Source organism: Aethina tumida, chromosome 3 (assembly GCF_024364675.1).
Source record: "Aethina tumida isolate Nest 87 chromosome 3, icAetTumi1.1, whole genome shotgun sequence".
Classification (NCBI taxonomy): Eukaryota; Metazoa; Arthropoda; class Insecta; order Coleoptera; family Nitidulidae; genus Aethina; species Aethina tumida.
In genome coordinates, this window is record NC_065437.1 from 11,758,442 (window position 1) to 11,774,788 (window position 16,347).

The 16,347-nt window shown below is 38.4% G+C and overlaps 4 protein-coding genes across 10 annotated transcripts in view; 2 read left to right on the forward strand and 2 right to left on the reverse strand.

Moving 5' to 3' along the window:
• Nucleotides 1–91: 91 nt before the first annotated feature.
• On the reverse strand, nucleotides 92–8,267 carry LOC109601681 (PHD and RING finger domain-containing protein 1). Of its 7 annotated transcripts, none has more exons than XM_049965463.1 (11): nucleotides 7,852–8,267; nucleotides 6,388–7,100; nucleotides 5,650–5,745; nucleotides 3,998–5,558; nucleotides 1,766–3,749; nucleotides 1,401–1,711; nucleotides 1,075–1,329; nucleotides 759–1,017; nucleotides 596–696; nucleotides 412–540; nucleotides 92–355 (listed from the first exon to the last, which is right to left on the reverse strand). In XM_049965463.1, exons 1-11 carry the CDS (start codon nucleotides 8,062–8,064, stop codon nucleotides 227–229), a joined length of 5,751 nt encoding a protein of 1,916 aa, XP_049821420.1. In that variant the 5' UTR covers nucleotides 8,065–8,267; the 3' UTR covers nucleotides 92–226. The 7 variants fall into 7 exon arrangements, with proteins under 7 accessions (XP_049821420.1, XP_049821416.1, XP_049821418.1 ...); XM_049965459.1 differs by having other exon boundaries at nucleotides 3,998–5,582; XM_049965461.1 differs by having other exon boundaries at nucleotides 602–696; nucleotides 3,998–5,582; nucleotides 7,852–8,266.
• Nucleotides 8,268–9,277: 1,010 nt separating this feature from the next.
• Nucleotides 9,278–10,151, forward strand: LOC109601677 (40S ribosomal protein S13). The gene is made up of 3 exons (XM_020017945.2): nucleotides 9,278–9,433; nucleotides 9,619–9,746; nucleotides 9,804–10,151. The coding sequence occupies exons 1-3, from the start codon at nucleotides 9,411–9,413 to the stop codon at nucleotides 10,106–10,108; spliced, it is 456 nt and encodes a 151-aa protein (XP_019873504.1). The 5' UTR covers nucleotides 9,278–9,410; the 3' UTR covers nucleotides 10,109–10,151.
• Nucleotides 10,152–10,599: 448 nt separating this feature from the next.
• On the reverse strand, nucleotides 10,600–14,781 carry LOC109601684 (formin-binding protein 4). The gene is made up of 9 exons (XM_020017951.2): nucleotides 14,621–14,781; nucleotides 14,251–14,569; nucleotides 14,120–14,198; nucleotides 13,050–13,775; nucleotides 12,861–12,994; nucleotides 11,139–11,410; nucleotides 10,991–11,079; nucleotides 10,766–10,927; nucleotides 10,600–10,713 (listed from the first exon to the last, which is right to left on the reverse strand). The coding sequence occupies exons 1-9, from the start codon at nucleotides 14,688–14,690 to the stop codon at nucleotides 10,621–10,623; spliced, it is 1,944 nt and encodes a 647-aa protein (XP_019873510.2). The 5' UTR covers nucleotides 14,691–14,781; the 3' UTR covers nucleotides 10,600–10,620.
• A 406-nt stretch (nucleotides 14,782–15,187) lies between these two features.
• LOC109605565 (Kv channel-interacting protein 1) overlaps nucleotides 15,188–16,347 on the forward strand; it is a 74,039-nt gene continuing 72,879 nt past the window's right edge. Inside the window, exon 1 of the mRNA XM_049964929.1 lies at nucleotides 15,188–16,069. Coding sequence (XP_049820886.1) covers nucleotides 15,914–16,069 — 156 coding nt within the window. The 5' untranslated portion in view covers nucleotides 15,188–15,913. The remainder of the gene's footprint in view (nucleotides 16,070–16,347) is intronic.

Genomic DNA, 16,347 nt, shown 5'->3' on the forward strand with positions numbered 1-16,347 from the left:
CACACACAATTATACACTAAATATTCTTACTACAATATTAAAATAAATAAATCAATAAAAAACAAATCGCTTGTTCTAATTAAAAATAAAATACAATATAGATTGTATATATTTAAAATTAAAACAACACACAAATATTCATTTGATTTGACAGTTAATCATAAATAAAATATAATTACAATAAAAATAATCACTGCTACTTAATCATATCAATTATTTACAGAATTTATACTTTTTGAGGATTTACAGAACTGCTGGATGTGACTTTTTTACTGTGGCGAATCTTCTTCACGTAAGCCTCTATAAGACTTTTGATCTTGGTAGGATTTATTTCACCACTTTTGTTGTGACAAATCTAAAGTAAAAAATTTATATCAATAAAATTCATATTTTAATACTTTGATCCCTTACCTTAGGTACGGATCTTCTTAAAATATCTTTGTACTCTTCTTTGTTTATACGTTTCTTATTGTAGTGCGGCTTCAGGACCAGTTTTACCTCTTCCACAACCCTTTCTTGCCTGTTCAATTTCTTTAAATACTAAAATAAAGACATGGCCAGATTATAAATAAAAATACTGACAGCTAATAAATACCTGTACCTTGTCTTTCACTTGCATTTCAACGGCTGAATTTGGTAATTCATCCAAAATCTTGAGATTATCCTCATCCAATTTAACACCAACTTGTTTAGTACCTACAATCGTAATGATGAATGAGGTTTTATACAAACAATATAATAAAAAAGTGTGTACTAACTCTCACCTTTGGTGGGCGAAACTTGCACTTTCTTGACTTTGTCTTTTTTCGTTGGTTTGGAAGCACTGTAGGAAGGCGAGCCGAACAGTGCGTCGAATGTACTTTTCGTTTTTGACGATGTGGTTTTAGAACTGCTTTTCGACGATTTACCACCGGATTCTGGAGGCGGCTCGAACAAGTCCTCGTAGTCGCTCGAACCTGGCGAATAAGGTGAATCTAAATCAAGCACCATATCGTCGCTGGCACCATTCTGTCGGCCCTGAAAAATATACACATTTTAATGACCTGTAATGTTTCATAGTGAGTAAGTATTTGCCTTTCCGCGGGAATTCTTGTTATTCGCCTGCTTGGACGGCATTGGTTTTATGGACTTTGTTGGTGCTATTTTTACCGGACTCGACTTCTGTACATTGGGTAGGACGATCCGCTGTGGTATCGATGACTGTTGTACTATCGTCGAATTGATAATATTAATCCTAGGCGGAGCCAAATTGTTAATTGGAGCGGAGTTAATCAGTGATGTTGCCCCGGTTGAAAATGGCGTCGTTTGTGCAACAGGTTTTGCAGCAGGCTATAAAAAAACATGTTTATAAACTTATCCACAAACAATCTATTAAGATTTTTGGAAAAAGTATAACGTACTTGATTTATAGTCGCCCCAATCCTTTCAGGCGATTTAATGTCGGGCGTCGCGTGGATACTGCTTTGTGAATCAGCAGGTTGGATATCGGCGACAGGAGGTGTGAGGCTCTTGTCGGGCGACTGATTGTGTATTTTGTCGTCATCCGCTTCGGCCATATCGGGCTCATTGGACTGAGTCGTCTCCAGAGGCTCAGGGGTAGGTGATCGTGACTTGGTGGGCTCGAATGGATCGTAAGCATCCGGCGAACTGGGTGGTGAGTTTGGTGGTTCCGGAGGCGTGTTTGGTCCTTTGTGCACGCTATCGGTAATATCTGCAACCAAACGTCATACTTAGTTAACATTTATGTTATTTATGAGCAACATACCTTCTTGATCTGGTTCAACATCCATTTCATCTGCTTCGTGAAGGGGATTGCTTATTGCACGGATCGTAGGCGGTTTAGCATTAAGTGAGAACTTCACTTGAGGTTCAGGTGGCGTTTTTGGTCCCATCGTGTAGGTGTTCACCCCGCATCTCTCCGGACTGGCGACCTGCTGCGACGAGTCACATATATTCTTTTGTACATCCTCGCCGTTGTCGCTGTCGCTGAGTACGATTACGTCTTTAGGTGAGGACACCACTTGAAACGGTGATCTTTCTAAATCGATTATGGCTACGGGCTTTACACCCGACAAGTCTTTTCTTTGTGCCTTGTTCTTGGACTTCTTTTTCTTTTTCGGCGGTTCTTCCACGGTTTTCCGCCTTTTATCCCTTGTGGTGACGTCCCTTGTCTCATTTTCTTTGTTGAAACTAACACTAACCAATATGTTTTCACCGGAGGCGAAAACTTCTTTTGAAGGTGGCGGAGTTCTGTCGTAACGTGTTCGTTTCCTTTGACGGTCAGAATCTTTCCTCTTTTCACTCTTCTTCTTTTTCTCCTTTTTCTTTTTCCCTCCATCATTTGGCAGTATAACTTTGAGATTGCTGTGCTGTTGTTTCTGTTGTACCTTATCTAGAATCCGAGGTGGAGTCCAAGAAGGCGAAAACGGGGCTTGGTCAGGTGAAGGCGACCTGGAAAACGATGGTGTCCAATCAGTGGATCTCCTTCTTTTCCAGTCCCTCTTCTTCCTCGGTGACTTGGACCTCGATCTTCGTCTACTGTGACTCCTTGCTTTCCGTTTCGACTTGGAACTTGTCCTTGTCTTCGTGGGCTTTTTGCTTCTGCTTGTCGATCGTTTCCGCTTTTTATCTTTGGACCTGGATCGGCGTCGGGGTGGAGTTTTCGACCTGGACAACTTATTACGTGATCTAGAGCGAGAACCAACCCGGTTGCGCGATCTAGATTGGGTCACGCGATTCCGATTCCTCGTTCTGGATCTGCCACGACGTTTAGGTGATGGTGATTGACGGGGTCGTGAGGAAGATCTACGTATTGGTGGCGTAAACGATCGATTTCTGGACTCAGACTTCCTTTGTGGTATATCTCTACCAAATTGGTCTCTTTTCGGTTTCACTGCAATAAGAGCTCGTACATTATATCGTACGATTTCCTTACGCCTTTTCTTATCCTTCTTTTCTTTTTCCTTTTGCTTGTCTTTGTCTTTATCGGATTTCTTTTCGCGTGATTTACTCCTGTCTTTTTCGCGGTAATTCCTGTCCTTGCTGCTTTTGCTCAGTTTCTTGAACGTTTCTTTGTTTTGCACCTCGTTCTCCTTGTTGCCTTCATTGTCTGCTGTCTTTTCTTTTTTCTTTGCCTTTTTGGGACTCTCATCCTCTTTCTTGGGCTCCTCTTCAGGTTTTTTGGAATTCTTCAACTTGTCAATTATTTCCCCTTCCTCGTAGTCCTCCGGCCGAGTGAAGTCCAGTTCGCTTTCTTTTGCGTTGATTTCCAACGCATCTCCACCATCAGATACCGCCTTTTGCTCGTGCGATTCATCGAAGTCGTTCCTGTCTTCGTCTGAAATCAGTTCAGTATCCAAACCTTCGATTCCTTCTTTGAACGACGTGTTCTTCTCGTCCAAACATGGAGTATAGCTTCTTTCTTCTTCACTGATGTCTTCTGTCATGTTACGTAAGTCATTCATTCCAAATTGTACGGCTTCCTTCCTGACCACCGACTCATCTTCGGAGTCGCTATATAGACCACCCGATGAAACGTTTGGCTTTTTCATGACTTCAGTGGGTCTGCTTTCCTCGGCTCCATCAGGCTTGTTTTCTTCCTGGTCATCATCATCAATGTCTTCTGGTGGTCTTGGAGATTCGGTTTCCATTTCGGGATCATAGGCTTCATATTGTTGACTGGTTGAAGGGCCTGCTACATCCTGTGTCCTGTGTACACTTCTTTCAGGTCCATTCGGCGATGAACTTACCTAGAAATGATACAAAAGACAATTAAAACAATTTCTATGGAAACTGACATGAGATATCGTAAGTTTTTGTCCCTTTTTAGTCATTATAAATAAAAAATTTAAATCGGATGTAAGAGCTTTAGTTACTTATAAAATTATGGTCTTAATTAATTTAATGTACTTGATATCAGTGGAATTCATGACGTATCTTGGTTTACTGAGCCGTATTGTAAATCAGATTGGAACAGAATTAAGAAAATAATGCTCACCTCTCCAACTTGATTGTCCCCGCTCGAGCCTGACTCATTATTTCCAACATCCGAATCTTTGGCTAATTTGATGCTCTCCTTTGAGTAAATACTGAAATTTGGACATCCATCTTCCGAATCGTCATCGTCGTACTGATCTTTATCCTGGTAGTCATTTTTCAAGTAATCCACTTGATTCGACGACTGGACGGCTTCAGATTGGATCTCGGAAGCGGAATATTGCGGCCGGTTTTGGGGTGCGATCTCCGCATCGACCGTGCTCGTAACTTGTTTTGCGTCTTCTTCGTCGTGTTCAGTATGTTTTTCCGGCTCCTTCTCGGTGTCGATGACCATCTCGGTTTCGCTGTTATCATCATCGTCGCCGGCGTTGGAATCGTTTTGTGGGGCGGCAGGTTGCGGCGGTGGTTTATTGTACGATTCATCATCGTCGACTTTACTTGTGCTTACGGTTTCTATGTCGCTGTAGATGTCCACGTCGGAATCGCTGTTTGGTGAGTTGCTGCCACTGTCGGATCCTTTTTTGTTTTTATCGGGATCATCGTATGTTGCATCGCATGAAGCGGACAGCGTCCGTTGGGAGTAGTCTTGGGGTTGATCCTGATCGTTGCTGGAAGATGATCGTGAACCTGCAGCCGGTTCCATTGTTGATGATGGGGTGGAATGTTGGTACGATGAATTGCCGTGGTATTCTCTGCTGGTTTCCGCGTCTTCCCTGTAGTTATTGCTGTTGGAGGTAGTCTTGTTTGTATATGAGGTAGGACACTGTCTGACCACACTATCTTGCTGTTTAACGTTTATGTAATTGTTATTGTTGTTACCCAATTTCGGTTCCATCTTGAACTTGCCGTCCCTGTCTACGGAGAAGACGGTGTTCCTGGAATGAAGTCGTTCCTGGCTATCCATAATACTATCAAGAAGATCACTGGAACTGGAGACTGTGCATGGGATAACCACCGCTTTCCGCCTAGCTGTCCTCCTCATAGCCGCCACGTCAGAATGATTGGGCGCCCGCCTGACAAGTATGTCCGAACCATCGATATCCTCATCGGAGAAGTAATCCAGTTCGTGATTCTGTCCGAAGAGATGGAGGGCAGGAATGCCAGCCTGGTGCCGCATAACCCCTATCGAATTCGCAGTAGTCGACGGAACTCTCACGTCTGGAAGATTCTGGGGGACACTCTTTGGGGCGCAAATACCCAACTGGGCGGCCAATCGTTTTTTTACGGTCTTGGGACGCGCCACCACTCTGTTACGTCTCCGCGTCTTAGCTCTGGACTTCCGTTTCTTCCTCTTCACTTCCACCATCTCACCGGTGGCCTCGTCAACTTCGAACACACGTCGGCGACGTTTCGTTTTCCTCGTCTTTTTCTTGCGGGGTTTTCTCGCTGTTCCGGCGGTTCTACGACTCGTTGTGCTGGTGACACCGTCCGACAAGTGGATGGAGTTGTCCGCTCCCGACGATGTGCTGGGCATTTCCTGTTGTAATCGCAACGACTGGTTCATGCGGTTGGTTTGTATCTGTCGACGTACGCGTTCCGATTGTCTCGTGCGAGGTATTAATCTGTCGATCAGAAAAATAGATGGTCTTCCTATGAGATGCAATCGGCTACATATTTTATGTATGTTAATTAGTAAATGGAGGTTCATATTACCTGGATATGTGCTGCAGCGTATGACTAATTAGGGCTAGACGTTTGCAGCGAACTACTAGCCTTTTGTACAACCGACCGAGAATCGAGTACTGGTATCTATTGGGAAATTGAAGAGAAATTTGAAAGCGCAATAGAAGTGACATGTTTTTTTCATATTTCATAAAAACGAATCTGGATATAGGCTGTTTTGTTTTAATGTCACTTTTTGATATTTTTTATTTAGAGTATTGACAAGGCAGTATTATGCATATTTTGTATGTTTTTAAGTCAAACTTTGAAGCAATTTACGTTCATGTAGAATAGAGATGTAAATGAAAAAAATAGAACAAAAGAAAACCTTAAAATATTATTGACTGACTCTTATTTCTGAAGTATTATTTCTTGAGTATTTGGTTCTCATTTTTAGTTTAGTCCTGTTGTACACGACTTGTTAAGTGTTATTTCAACAATACTGCCAACAAACGACTGTGGGTGCATGTTAAAATACAGATATTAAAATACAGATGTAAAAAATCCTAAAATTTATTTTTGACTTAAAAATACATATATCCTAGAACTTATTAAGGCAGCTTTGGCTCTAATATCAATCAATTCCACTGAGACTAAACTTCTACAGAAAAAAAGAACAAACAAACATCTAATAAATGAACACAAACAAATTATTTGCGATATCTCAAACAGATATTGGTTTAGCCTATAAATTAAAATCTATAAATAGAAGAGTTTAAATTCAGTCACCTCGAAGATTGATTCCTACGCCGCTCCGTTGGTTGAATCATATTAACCTGGTCATCAAAGAGCATCTGGATTTCGAAAAGCGAGATCTCACGATCGACCACATCGTCCGCCGAACAATCGTTGCAGTACCACCTTCCGGCTGGCACTTCGTCCAGGGGCGGCGTGAGACAGAACAGATGGAAGCCGAGATCGCAACCGTCGCACAGCAACATCCTGTCCTCGTACTCGCTCTGTCCGCAAATCTCGCAGAAGGTCAGCTCCTCGGTGATTTCGACGTCGTTCTGCGGCTGCGGCTTCTCGATCGGGATCTGACGGGCGACTTTGCCGTTGACCTGCCGCCGCACCAGGATCAGGTTGTACTCTTGTCGATCTACCGGGCAAGTGTTCATGTTCTTGGACCACTCCTGGATGCACTCGAGACAGAATTGGTGGTCGCAGGACTCGGGCGTGCCGATCTCCTGCGTCCTGAACGTCGCCAGGCAGATGGGACATTTGTCGGACTGGCCGTCGCTCGAGTCTGAGTCGACGTTGGCGTCCTGAACTGAGGCGGCGACCGCCGTTCTCGAGTCGGGCTCCGCATCGCTGCCCTCCGTCTCCCACTGGCTCGAATCGCTCTCGCTCGCCGACAGAATTCGGGCGCCGCTCTTGCTTCTTATGCGCACAACGATGGACGATCCGGACGAATTGTCTGAGTCTGAGTCAGAGGTCACTCTCTAAAATTATGGCAAAATTGAAATGATACTTTTTACATGTACATATTTGAAATATCTTGCCTTATTTTTAATAAAAAAAGTGGACAATACACAATAATTTTGTATCAAAAGATTTTACAATAATCCATTAAAATAACATAGAAAACTCATAACTTCTCTCATTATTGTATTAAGCCTTATAAAAGAATATTAATTATTAGAAACGCGATTATATAACAAATGATTTACAAGGCAGTCTGAGATCTTTCTCTTGTTCAATGTCACATTCTAATTACAATATTAGTTTTTTTTTTATATAATGAGAGTAAAATAAGATGAAGAAGTTGGATTACATGCACATATTAAGTGTATACTTAAAGGAATATGACTGGAATGTGGTTAGTTATGACTCTTGGACTGCTGTACACAATTGGAAATTGCAATGAAACAAAACATTTCATTATAACAAGTTATTTGTTTGCTTAAAGAAGTGGTAATGCAGCAGAATCACTTAGTTTATGTGTACAATATGTTTATCTCTTATCAGTGTAATTTATGGCAATCCATCTTATCAAAATATTAATAAATTATAAAAAACATTGAATGAGTTTAAAAACATAAGGTACAAGTTTAAGTTTAAAATTTAAAATTCTTTATACATATTAAAAACAGATTAATTAAAAAAAACGGTTACTGGAATGTTCCATGAAAGCATACTGAACACCCTAAATGTAAATGTAAACAATTGTGAATGTCTCAAATGTATACATACCGCAACTTTTTTCTTTCTCCTTCGCACAACACAAGAATCATCACTATCAGAATCTGAGGAAGAATCCGCTATCGGATTTCGGTTCCTGCTCTTTGTTCTCGTTCGAACAGGCGCGGAAAAGTCATCACTGGAACTTTCAGAAGAACTGTCTTCCAGCCTACGAGCTTTTCTTTTGCGTTTTTGGTGAGGACTCGCATCACTATCGTCACTCATTTTTACTGCTAATACCTAAGCTACATAAATACGCCACTTTGCACTACTAAAATACGTTTCGTGTTGTTTTCAATTAATTAATCGTAATTAAATCAACATTTACTCAAGGTAAATTGTTCAGGTGCAAATAGTTAAATACTTTACGAAGAAGCCACCAATTTTGACATCCATTCAACGTAGCAAGCAGCCAGGCTACGCCAAACCGTAGGCGTTTTTCAACGGATTATGAAAAGCAACAACAAACAATGATACGAGTGGCATCGACTGAGAGCGGAGCGCACTCTGAACTGGCTATCTAACATGGGCGGAGTAGCTAGGTCCTGCGTCACATACAGCATTATTGGTTATATTTCTGTTTTATTGTAAAAAGCACAAAAAGCTTTTTTATTTAAAACTTGGTGGAGAATTTATTAATTTTGACGGTATTCAGCGCCCACTAGATATAAAGTATATACATATGTTTAATGGCATTTGTTTTTAATATAAGTGCTGTTTTCAATTTATTGTAACGTGTAATACAGAAATTGACCAATTTATTGTTTGATTTTCAATTGTTCTGTTTTTCATAACAATATACGCAAATTGCTTTCAATAAATTTGACAACAAATTAACCAATAAAACGATTATAATCAGAAACCAATAACATGTACATTTATTTACTCTGGATTATAAACGAATAAATGTTTGTAAATATCTTAAATATAACTTAATGATTTAACTTAAGTTCTATGGAATATGTCTATTTTATATTATTGGCAATTTGATGAAACTTTTAAAATTACGTAATTACCTAATTATTTTTATTGTAAAAAAAAATGTTATTCTTGTTATAATATTTACCCTTTAACAGTGGGGTATTCAAACTGTATTGGGTCAATAATTACAAGATGATATTTGTAAATAAAAAAATATTTGTATTTGTAAATAAAAAATATAAATTATAAATTATAAATTTACATAATAGTAAATTTATATAAAATTAATTAATAATTAATATTTATCCGAAATATAATGTTTACAACTGCGCCAAAACATAAAACATAAATTATAAATTTACATAAAAGTAAATTTATAATTTATAAATTAATAATTATAATTTATAAATTAATAATTAATATTTATCCGAAACATAATGTTTACAACTACGCCAATGATTTGTTTCGAACCGTAGTTCGAATATTACCGAAAGCATTTTACCTTTGCAGTCTGCGTAGTCTCATTTCTGATCAAGTTGTTTGCGCATGTGCGTACCAAATCGTAGAACAAAATGTCGTTTTCGTAGGCTTCCTTCCTTTTGACGTCGTACTTCACAATAGTCGTTGTGTTGATTAAATAAACTTAAAAAATGGGTCGTATGCACGCACCTGGGTAAGTTTTGGCATTGTCTAAGGCTAAAATAATGTGCTTCGTACGATGTTTAATTAATAAACTGCGTTTATCGTGTTAAAATCGAATAAACTTAGTTCATTGCCGATTTGAGGTTATGATACCTCGTGGATTGATGTTTCGACAGTACACAAGATGTTTAACTAATCTAATATTTTGATTTTTAGAAAGGGTATTGCCCAATCAGCCCTGCCATACAGACGTAGCGTCCCAACATGGCTTAAAGTTACTCCTGAGGAGGTCAAAGAACACATTTTCAAACTTGGAAAGAAAGGCTTGACCCCATCTCAAATTGGTAAGCAACAACCATATCCTCTGTTTAAGAGCAACAACTAAAATCACTGTTGTACAGGTGTAATCCTCAGGGATTCCTATGGTGTTGCACAAGTCAGGTTTGTTTCTGGTAACAAAATTTTGCGTCTCATGAAAGCCATGGGACTTGCTCCTGACCTACCAGAAGACTTGTACTACCTCATCAAGAAGGCCGTAGCTATCCGCAAGCATTTGGAACGTAACAGGAAAGACAAGGACAGCAAATTCCGTCTTATTTTGGTAGAATCCAGAATCCACCGTTTGGCCAGATACTACAAGACCAAGAGCGTATTGCCACCAACATGGAAATACGAATCTAGCACCGCTTCCGCCCTGGTGGCTTAAGTTAAGATATAATGTTTTATAACAATAAACAAAAACACATCAACCTGTTTGATTATTCATTCTTCCTTCTTTCACTATTACTTTATATATTTTATAAGTTCAAGATTAAGGTAAGTGAAAACCAGTGTGAATTATATTATTTCTAAACGTTAATTTACTAAATATCTTTCTATACTTTTACATTAAAATGCAAATAATTAGTTTTTATTTTATTTAATAAAATAAATCAAATTTGACTTATAAGAAAATTACAAGAATTTTTTGTTTCTTTTTTATATAATTATCCATAAATAATGTAATACCTTGTAATTTTGATGTATTAAAATTAGAAAAGAAACTTGTATTAATTGAATTATAAAATATGGTTTTTTAAATAAAAGGAGGAAGAGTATAAAACTACATTAATTCAGAAATCATTCATGGATATACGTCGTTTTCAATAAAAGGTATTAATAAAATTTACTTTTAAAATAGCAATAAAACTACATTAATTACATATACCAATACATTTATTAATTATCAAGACCTAATTGTACATTTTTCCATTTTTCAACTAGTTTAGATACTCCTTTTTTCTTCATTGATAATCCTTGTGTTAATTTTACCTAGAAAATCACCATCAACTATTTTACATTCATAATTATCACTAATTTTTACCTTTGTCTTCTTCTTTTTCTTCCCTGATTCAGTTAACTTATCTACTGCCTCAACTTTGGTTTCTTCTGGAGGTACAGGTGGCGAATTAGAATTTTCTATTGCCGCAATATCTGAGTAAAATGAATCTAATGCTGTAGTTAAAGACTCACTAATAGGTTGGTCCTAAAAAATTTAATAAATTGATAATTTCTGTCAGTTATTAAATATTTGTAAAATAATCATTACCTTTTTCTTATCAGTATTGGTTGGTGGATCTACTCCGGGTGGTAACGGCTGATTGTGCGATTTTTTGGGGTCCGGAGGTAAAGGAACATCTAAAAGATCAACAAATTTAATACAAAACAAACCAACATATAGTCAATAAAATAAAAACCTTGCATTACTGCTTGTGTCCCATTCTCCTGGCTAATCAGAGGTGGAGGAGGCGGCGTCGGACACTGAATGTTAGGCGGCAACGGCGGCGACAACACATCTGCCCCGTCGGACCGAGGTTCGTCACCAACCCTAGGTGTTTCCAGTTCGTCGGGCGGTGGCGGCGTCGTCGAAATGTCCATCGCCTCGTCGCACCGCACGACGTCGGGCTGCGGGTACTCCCACTGGCCCTCGCCCGTCGAGTCGTTCTGATAATAGTACCGTTTGTGTGACCTAAAACACGGTTTGAAAACGATGGATTAGCGGTCGTCGTGACGGCTCACGTTACAGGTGACTTAAGGGCTAAGAGGGCGGAATCCGAGTTAAATGATCGAAAGGCAGATATTCCCCCCTTTGACATTACTGATTTTGTCGGAAATTTATTAACACATACTCATAAAAGCATGTGGAGTATGTTTAATCCAAAATCACATTGAAAGAAAATTTGGGGTTGAATAACTGCCTTTACACATAACAATTAAATATTATATAATTTATATTGTAGGCAAGATCATTGGGTCCCAATTACTATAAATACAATTAAACAATCTTTTTTAACATATACAAAAATGATTACAGAACATTTAACAAAAATAAATTTAGTTAAAAATATTATAGGAATATTCGAATTTTGCCTCCTGCAACCTGTAGAAAAATCCTTGTAAATACTATACCTGTCGGGAACCTTGAACCTTTTAAAAATTTACTTAATAATTTAAAAAAGTAATCCTCCTAGACCAGTTGTAACCATACGATGAATCGTTCACTTGTATCATCCCTATACATAAAAAAATAATTAGTATTTATATAATCAGTGATCTAATCACAAATAGAAAATTTAAAAAAACTAACAGATTTACAAACCTGCCGTTGTATAACCGTATACAAAACTTTTAATTTTGCTTCAATTATTGAAAAGCAAAATTAAGGTATTTCAAAAGTCTCTTCGTCGATAATTTTTCTAGATGTGTAGGATGATTATATATTTTATAAATATTGTGTTTTAATGTAACTGACCCACAATTAACATGAATGACTCCATAGAAAACTGAAAGGCTTAAAATTCTTCTTCCATCCAAATGATCGTTCGTTATAGTTGATGATCAAAAGTTAAAACAAGATTTTGAATCTTTAAATATATATTATACTTAAGTAGAACTACAAAACAACCAATTGAAGTCAGGTGAATGTGTTGCTATGGTGAAAATTTAAAAGTTGTGATAGTAATTTAAAAAATTGAACTAGATTAAAAATTTGTATTAAATATTCATGCCTATTTTAGGAAGAGTAAGTTAGTTTTTGTCAATTGCAAAAATCATAATCCAGTTCATTAATTTTATAAAAGAGATCACCTGTAAATATACATAGTTATACAGCTAGAATTTTATTAATTAATTATTAGAATTTATAATGTGTATAGTTGCAGCTGATATCAGTGATACCATCAGGGAAAAGGTTTTTATAATTATTATTTTTATAATAAAATTCAGTAAAACTTTTTTTCCTGAGAGTATTTCAACATTTTTTTAATGGAACACATCAATTAGTAAAAAAAGATAAATAATCTTACCTTTAATTGCTTTAAATCTGGTTTCTTCCTACTATTTTCATTTAATGGGGGTATCAAGGAAATTAGGAAAGGCAGGTCGTTGACAATAAAAGTGTAATTATTATGAAATCATACCTATCCCATTTTAAACTCCAACCATCTGGGGTGGCCTCTTTCTCCAATTTTATTAGGTCTGAACACGTTTCTTTCAGCCACTTTTCCAGATACGTCTGCTTCAGTCCGCCTTCTTTCATTGCCAGAAACAACATCTGAAAGTACACCATGAATTCTTATTCTAAATGTAGTTGTTAATTGAACTTATACCTCTGCCTGAATAATCATGACTTGGACAGGAGACACTTCAGACCTTCCCTCACTCAAAAATCCCAATTTTTCTTTCAGCGTCGTGTACAAATCCTCAACTTGTTTCCTGGTTTTCCCTCCTGTTTCATCACTTTCATCCCTTTTGACCTCCTCACTTGCCGGATTCAGCACGTCCGACTTAATGAACAAAACACCCCCCTTTTGAAAACCCGGGTATGTGTTTGTCTTGGCGCCTTCAGAAGAAAATCCAAAACCTTTCCTCTCTAGACCCTCTTCATTGTCTTCCTTAGGTTTTTTGCTATTGTTAACTAAGTCAATACCTATTCGCCTTTTCCTCTGAAACGCTTTAACGTCTACGAAATCCGCCTTCTGAGTAGTCTCTTCCTTCACCTTCTCTTGCTCCTGGTGTTCCATGAAATCCTTCACATCAATGGGCTTAGTAATGGGAAACAGTGTGCTATGGGAGACTTTGTTTTCAACCGTCTGGGGCTGAGGCAATGGAAATATAGTTTTCACTTCCTCATTCTCCTCCTCATCTTCACTGTCACTGTATCCTGCGACTAGTGAAAATCCTGCGATTGTGTTTAGTTTTTTTGCAGGTTGTGAGGCAACATTTGATTCAGTTTTAATTTCTTTATTTGCATTGGGTTGAGTTTGAATTGGGAACAGGGGTCCTGTGGTTGCTGGTTTCTTAAACCCACCCAATGGGGAACGACGTGTTGAATCCTATATTAGTTAAGTGTGTATTAATCAGAGGCAGCAAGTTAATTAATTCATTGTAAATAATGGTCAAATTATTGCTCAGAAACTGCGAATTCTTCAATCAACAGATACACAGAATATCCAATGAGAGAACTCTAGCAGTAAATCATCATTTGCAATTATATTGGAACTGGATCAGATTGAAAACTTATAGGTCATATGCAGAATTTGTATTTGCATCGCCTACATTTTCATCATCATATCCCACAAATCTAATTTTGTTTAGATTAATGCATTTAGTAGGTTTATTTATTAATAATTATTTCTATTAACATTAAATACACTTTGACTATTGAAAAGCAACTTACACTTTTTTTGGTAGAATTATCATCTTCATCACTTTCAGATTCTGTGTCACCACCATATGATGAAATTAAAACAATTTTTCTGAAATCAATTAATTATACAAAAGAACATGGCACACATTAGTTGTACATACTCATCTTCCGAATCACTACTAGGCTTTTTAAACCGACCAACTGGTTTCCCTGGATCCTTTTGTGGCGGCTTTGTTGGTGGTTTACTTTTTGGTTTGTCCTTAAAGCTGTTCCCATTTAAGGATATGGGTTGGTTGGTGTCGCCGATTTTGTAAATCTTCACAGCAGCAGGTGGGACTTGCACCCTCTGCGGTGGTAGAAATGGTTTGTTTGATTTTTTCATTGGTTGATATTCATCTGGTTTGGACCATGTGACTTCATCCGTTTTGGTGTTCCAATAATAGTGGAATCCGCTTTTGTCGTCGAAACATTCTTGCCAGGCTGGGATAAAACTAATCAAAATCTATTGATAGTGTACAACTGCGGACTTACCCGAGGTGTCCTCTTTTAGAGGCACCAATTCATTTATTTCATTCAAGAAGTCATCTACTGTGGCGTCCATATTATAACAGTTTATCAAATTAAATGACTGCAGAAGCTAAGTAGTAGAAAAACTTATCAAGTGTGTGTGGAAGTATTTGACAATAAACTGTTAGATGTTGAGGTTATGTTTATGTCATTTTCAGCCAGGATGGCGCCAGTTTACAAATCTATTTCCTCAGTGATTAGCACAGATTAATTAAAAGAAAAACACAATTTTAAATAGTAGTATGTCATTTTCAGCCAGGATGGCGCCAGTTTACAAATCTATTTCCTCAGTGATTAGCACAGATTAATTAAAAGAAAAACACAATTTTAAATAGTACTGCGTAGCAAAAATTAAATAGCCTTTTAATCGAATTTTTATAATAAGAAAATTGTGTTCTGATGTATGAGTAAGCTGAATATAAATATGTGGAGTGTCTGCTGAGATCTATGATTCATTCATTATTGGATTGAAAAGTGGTGTATAAACAAACAATGTAGATAGAAAACATATTGTTTTATTCTCAAATTCTTCAAATATCTGCACAAAACGCAGTGTTATAACAATTAACCAGTTAAATACTGTTGATCAACAAAGAGAAGTCTGTAAAAGTTCACATTTCAACCAGACAGACTCAACTAGTGAAGTGATTTACTGGATAACACTGTCAGAGGCGCCCGTCCGGTGCAAAAGTGCATCGACTCCGGCGCCGTGTCTCGTTGCCGTCTTATGTCATCGGGGAGCGGTCGCCCGGCCTCAGAAACGAAATATACGTCATCCGGTCGGACGGCCGGATCAGATTTACTGCCGCCACCGCCTCCGCCGATTTACGACGGTCTGGCATGCGGAACACACGTTTCGGACGGCGGCGGGGGACCTGCGCCGTGAAGCGCCTCTCTCTGCAGCTCTTCCATCAAGGACCAGTCTTTGCTGGGTCGAATCCGGGAGAGAGCGGCTCTCCCCATCGCCGTAGCCCGCAGCGCTCGCCACCCCCCCAAGTGACACCACCGAAACACACCTACGGGAGCATGTGGTGCACCGATAAACGTCCACCCCGTAACACCAATTAGTCCATAGCGCGGGTCCGATCCTCTCCGAAAATAAACCGGGATGCTGTGCAATTGGTACGCGGAGGACTGGCTCAGATGATGATAGACGGTTGATCCGTCGGTGCGTGCGGTCCTCGCGTCTCGCGGAGCATGTGTCCGTTAAGAGTGGCGGCCTAGAGCTGAGTGGCTGAGGGAGGCCGAGCCGAGGAGATGGCTACCCCGTCGGACAGTCCCGTCGAGGATGTGGTTTACGAGATCGAGCCGTCCAGGGTGCCCAAGCCTGTGCCTGTCGCCTTGGAGGATCTCTGCAGACTTACCAAGTTCACGAGGCAGGAAATCAGGATCATGTATCGGGGATTCAAAACGGTTAGTTTGTTTTAATTAATTTCTCTCCTTACTCCAACCATGTAAATAAATGTTTTCAAATCTGGAATGGGTTGTTATTAAAAAATTAATAAATTTTAATGCACAAAGATAGATATAGATGTTTTGCCAAATTTTGAGATAAACAGAGCTTTATTTAGAGGGAAAAATTAAAAATAATAAAACGCCTACATTATTTAGTGCTTTAGGCTTAGTTTTAAAAAAATCCATACAATACAAAGTTTTACATTGTAGCTGTGCTCTTTGTTTTACTCCAGAAG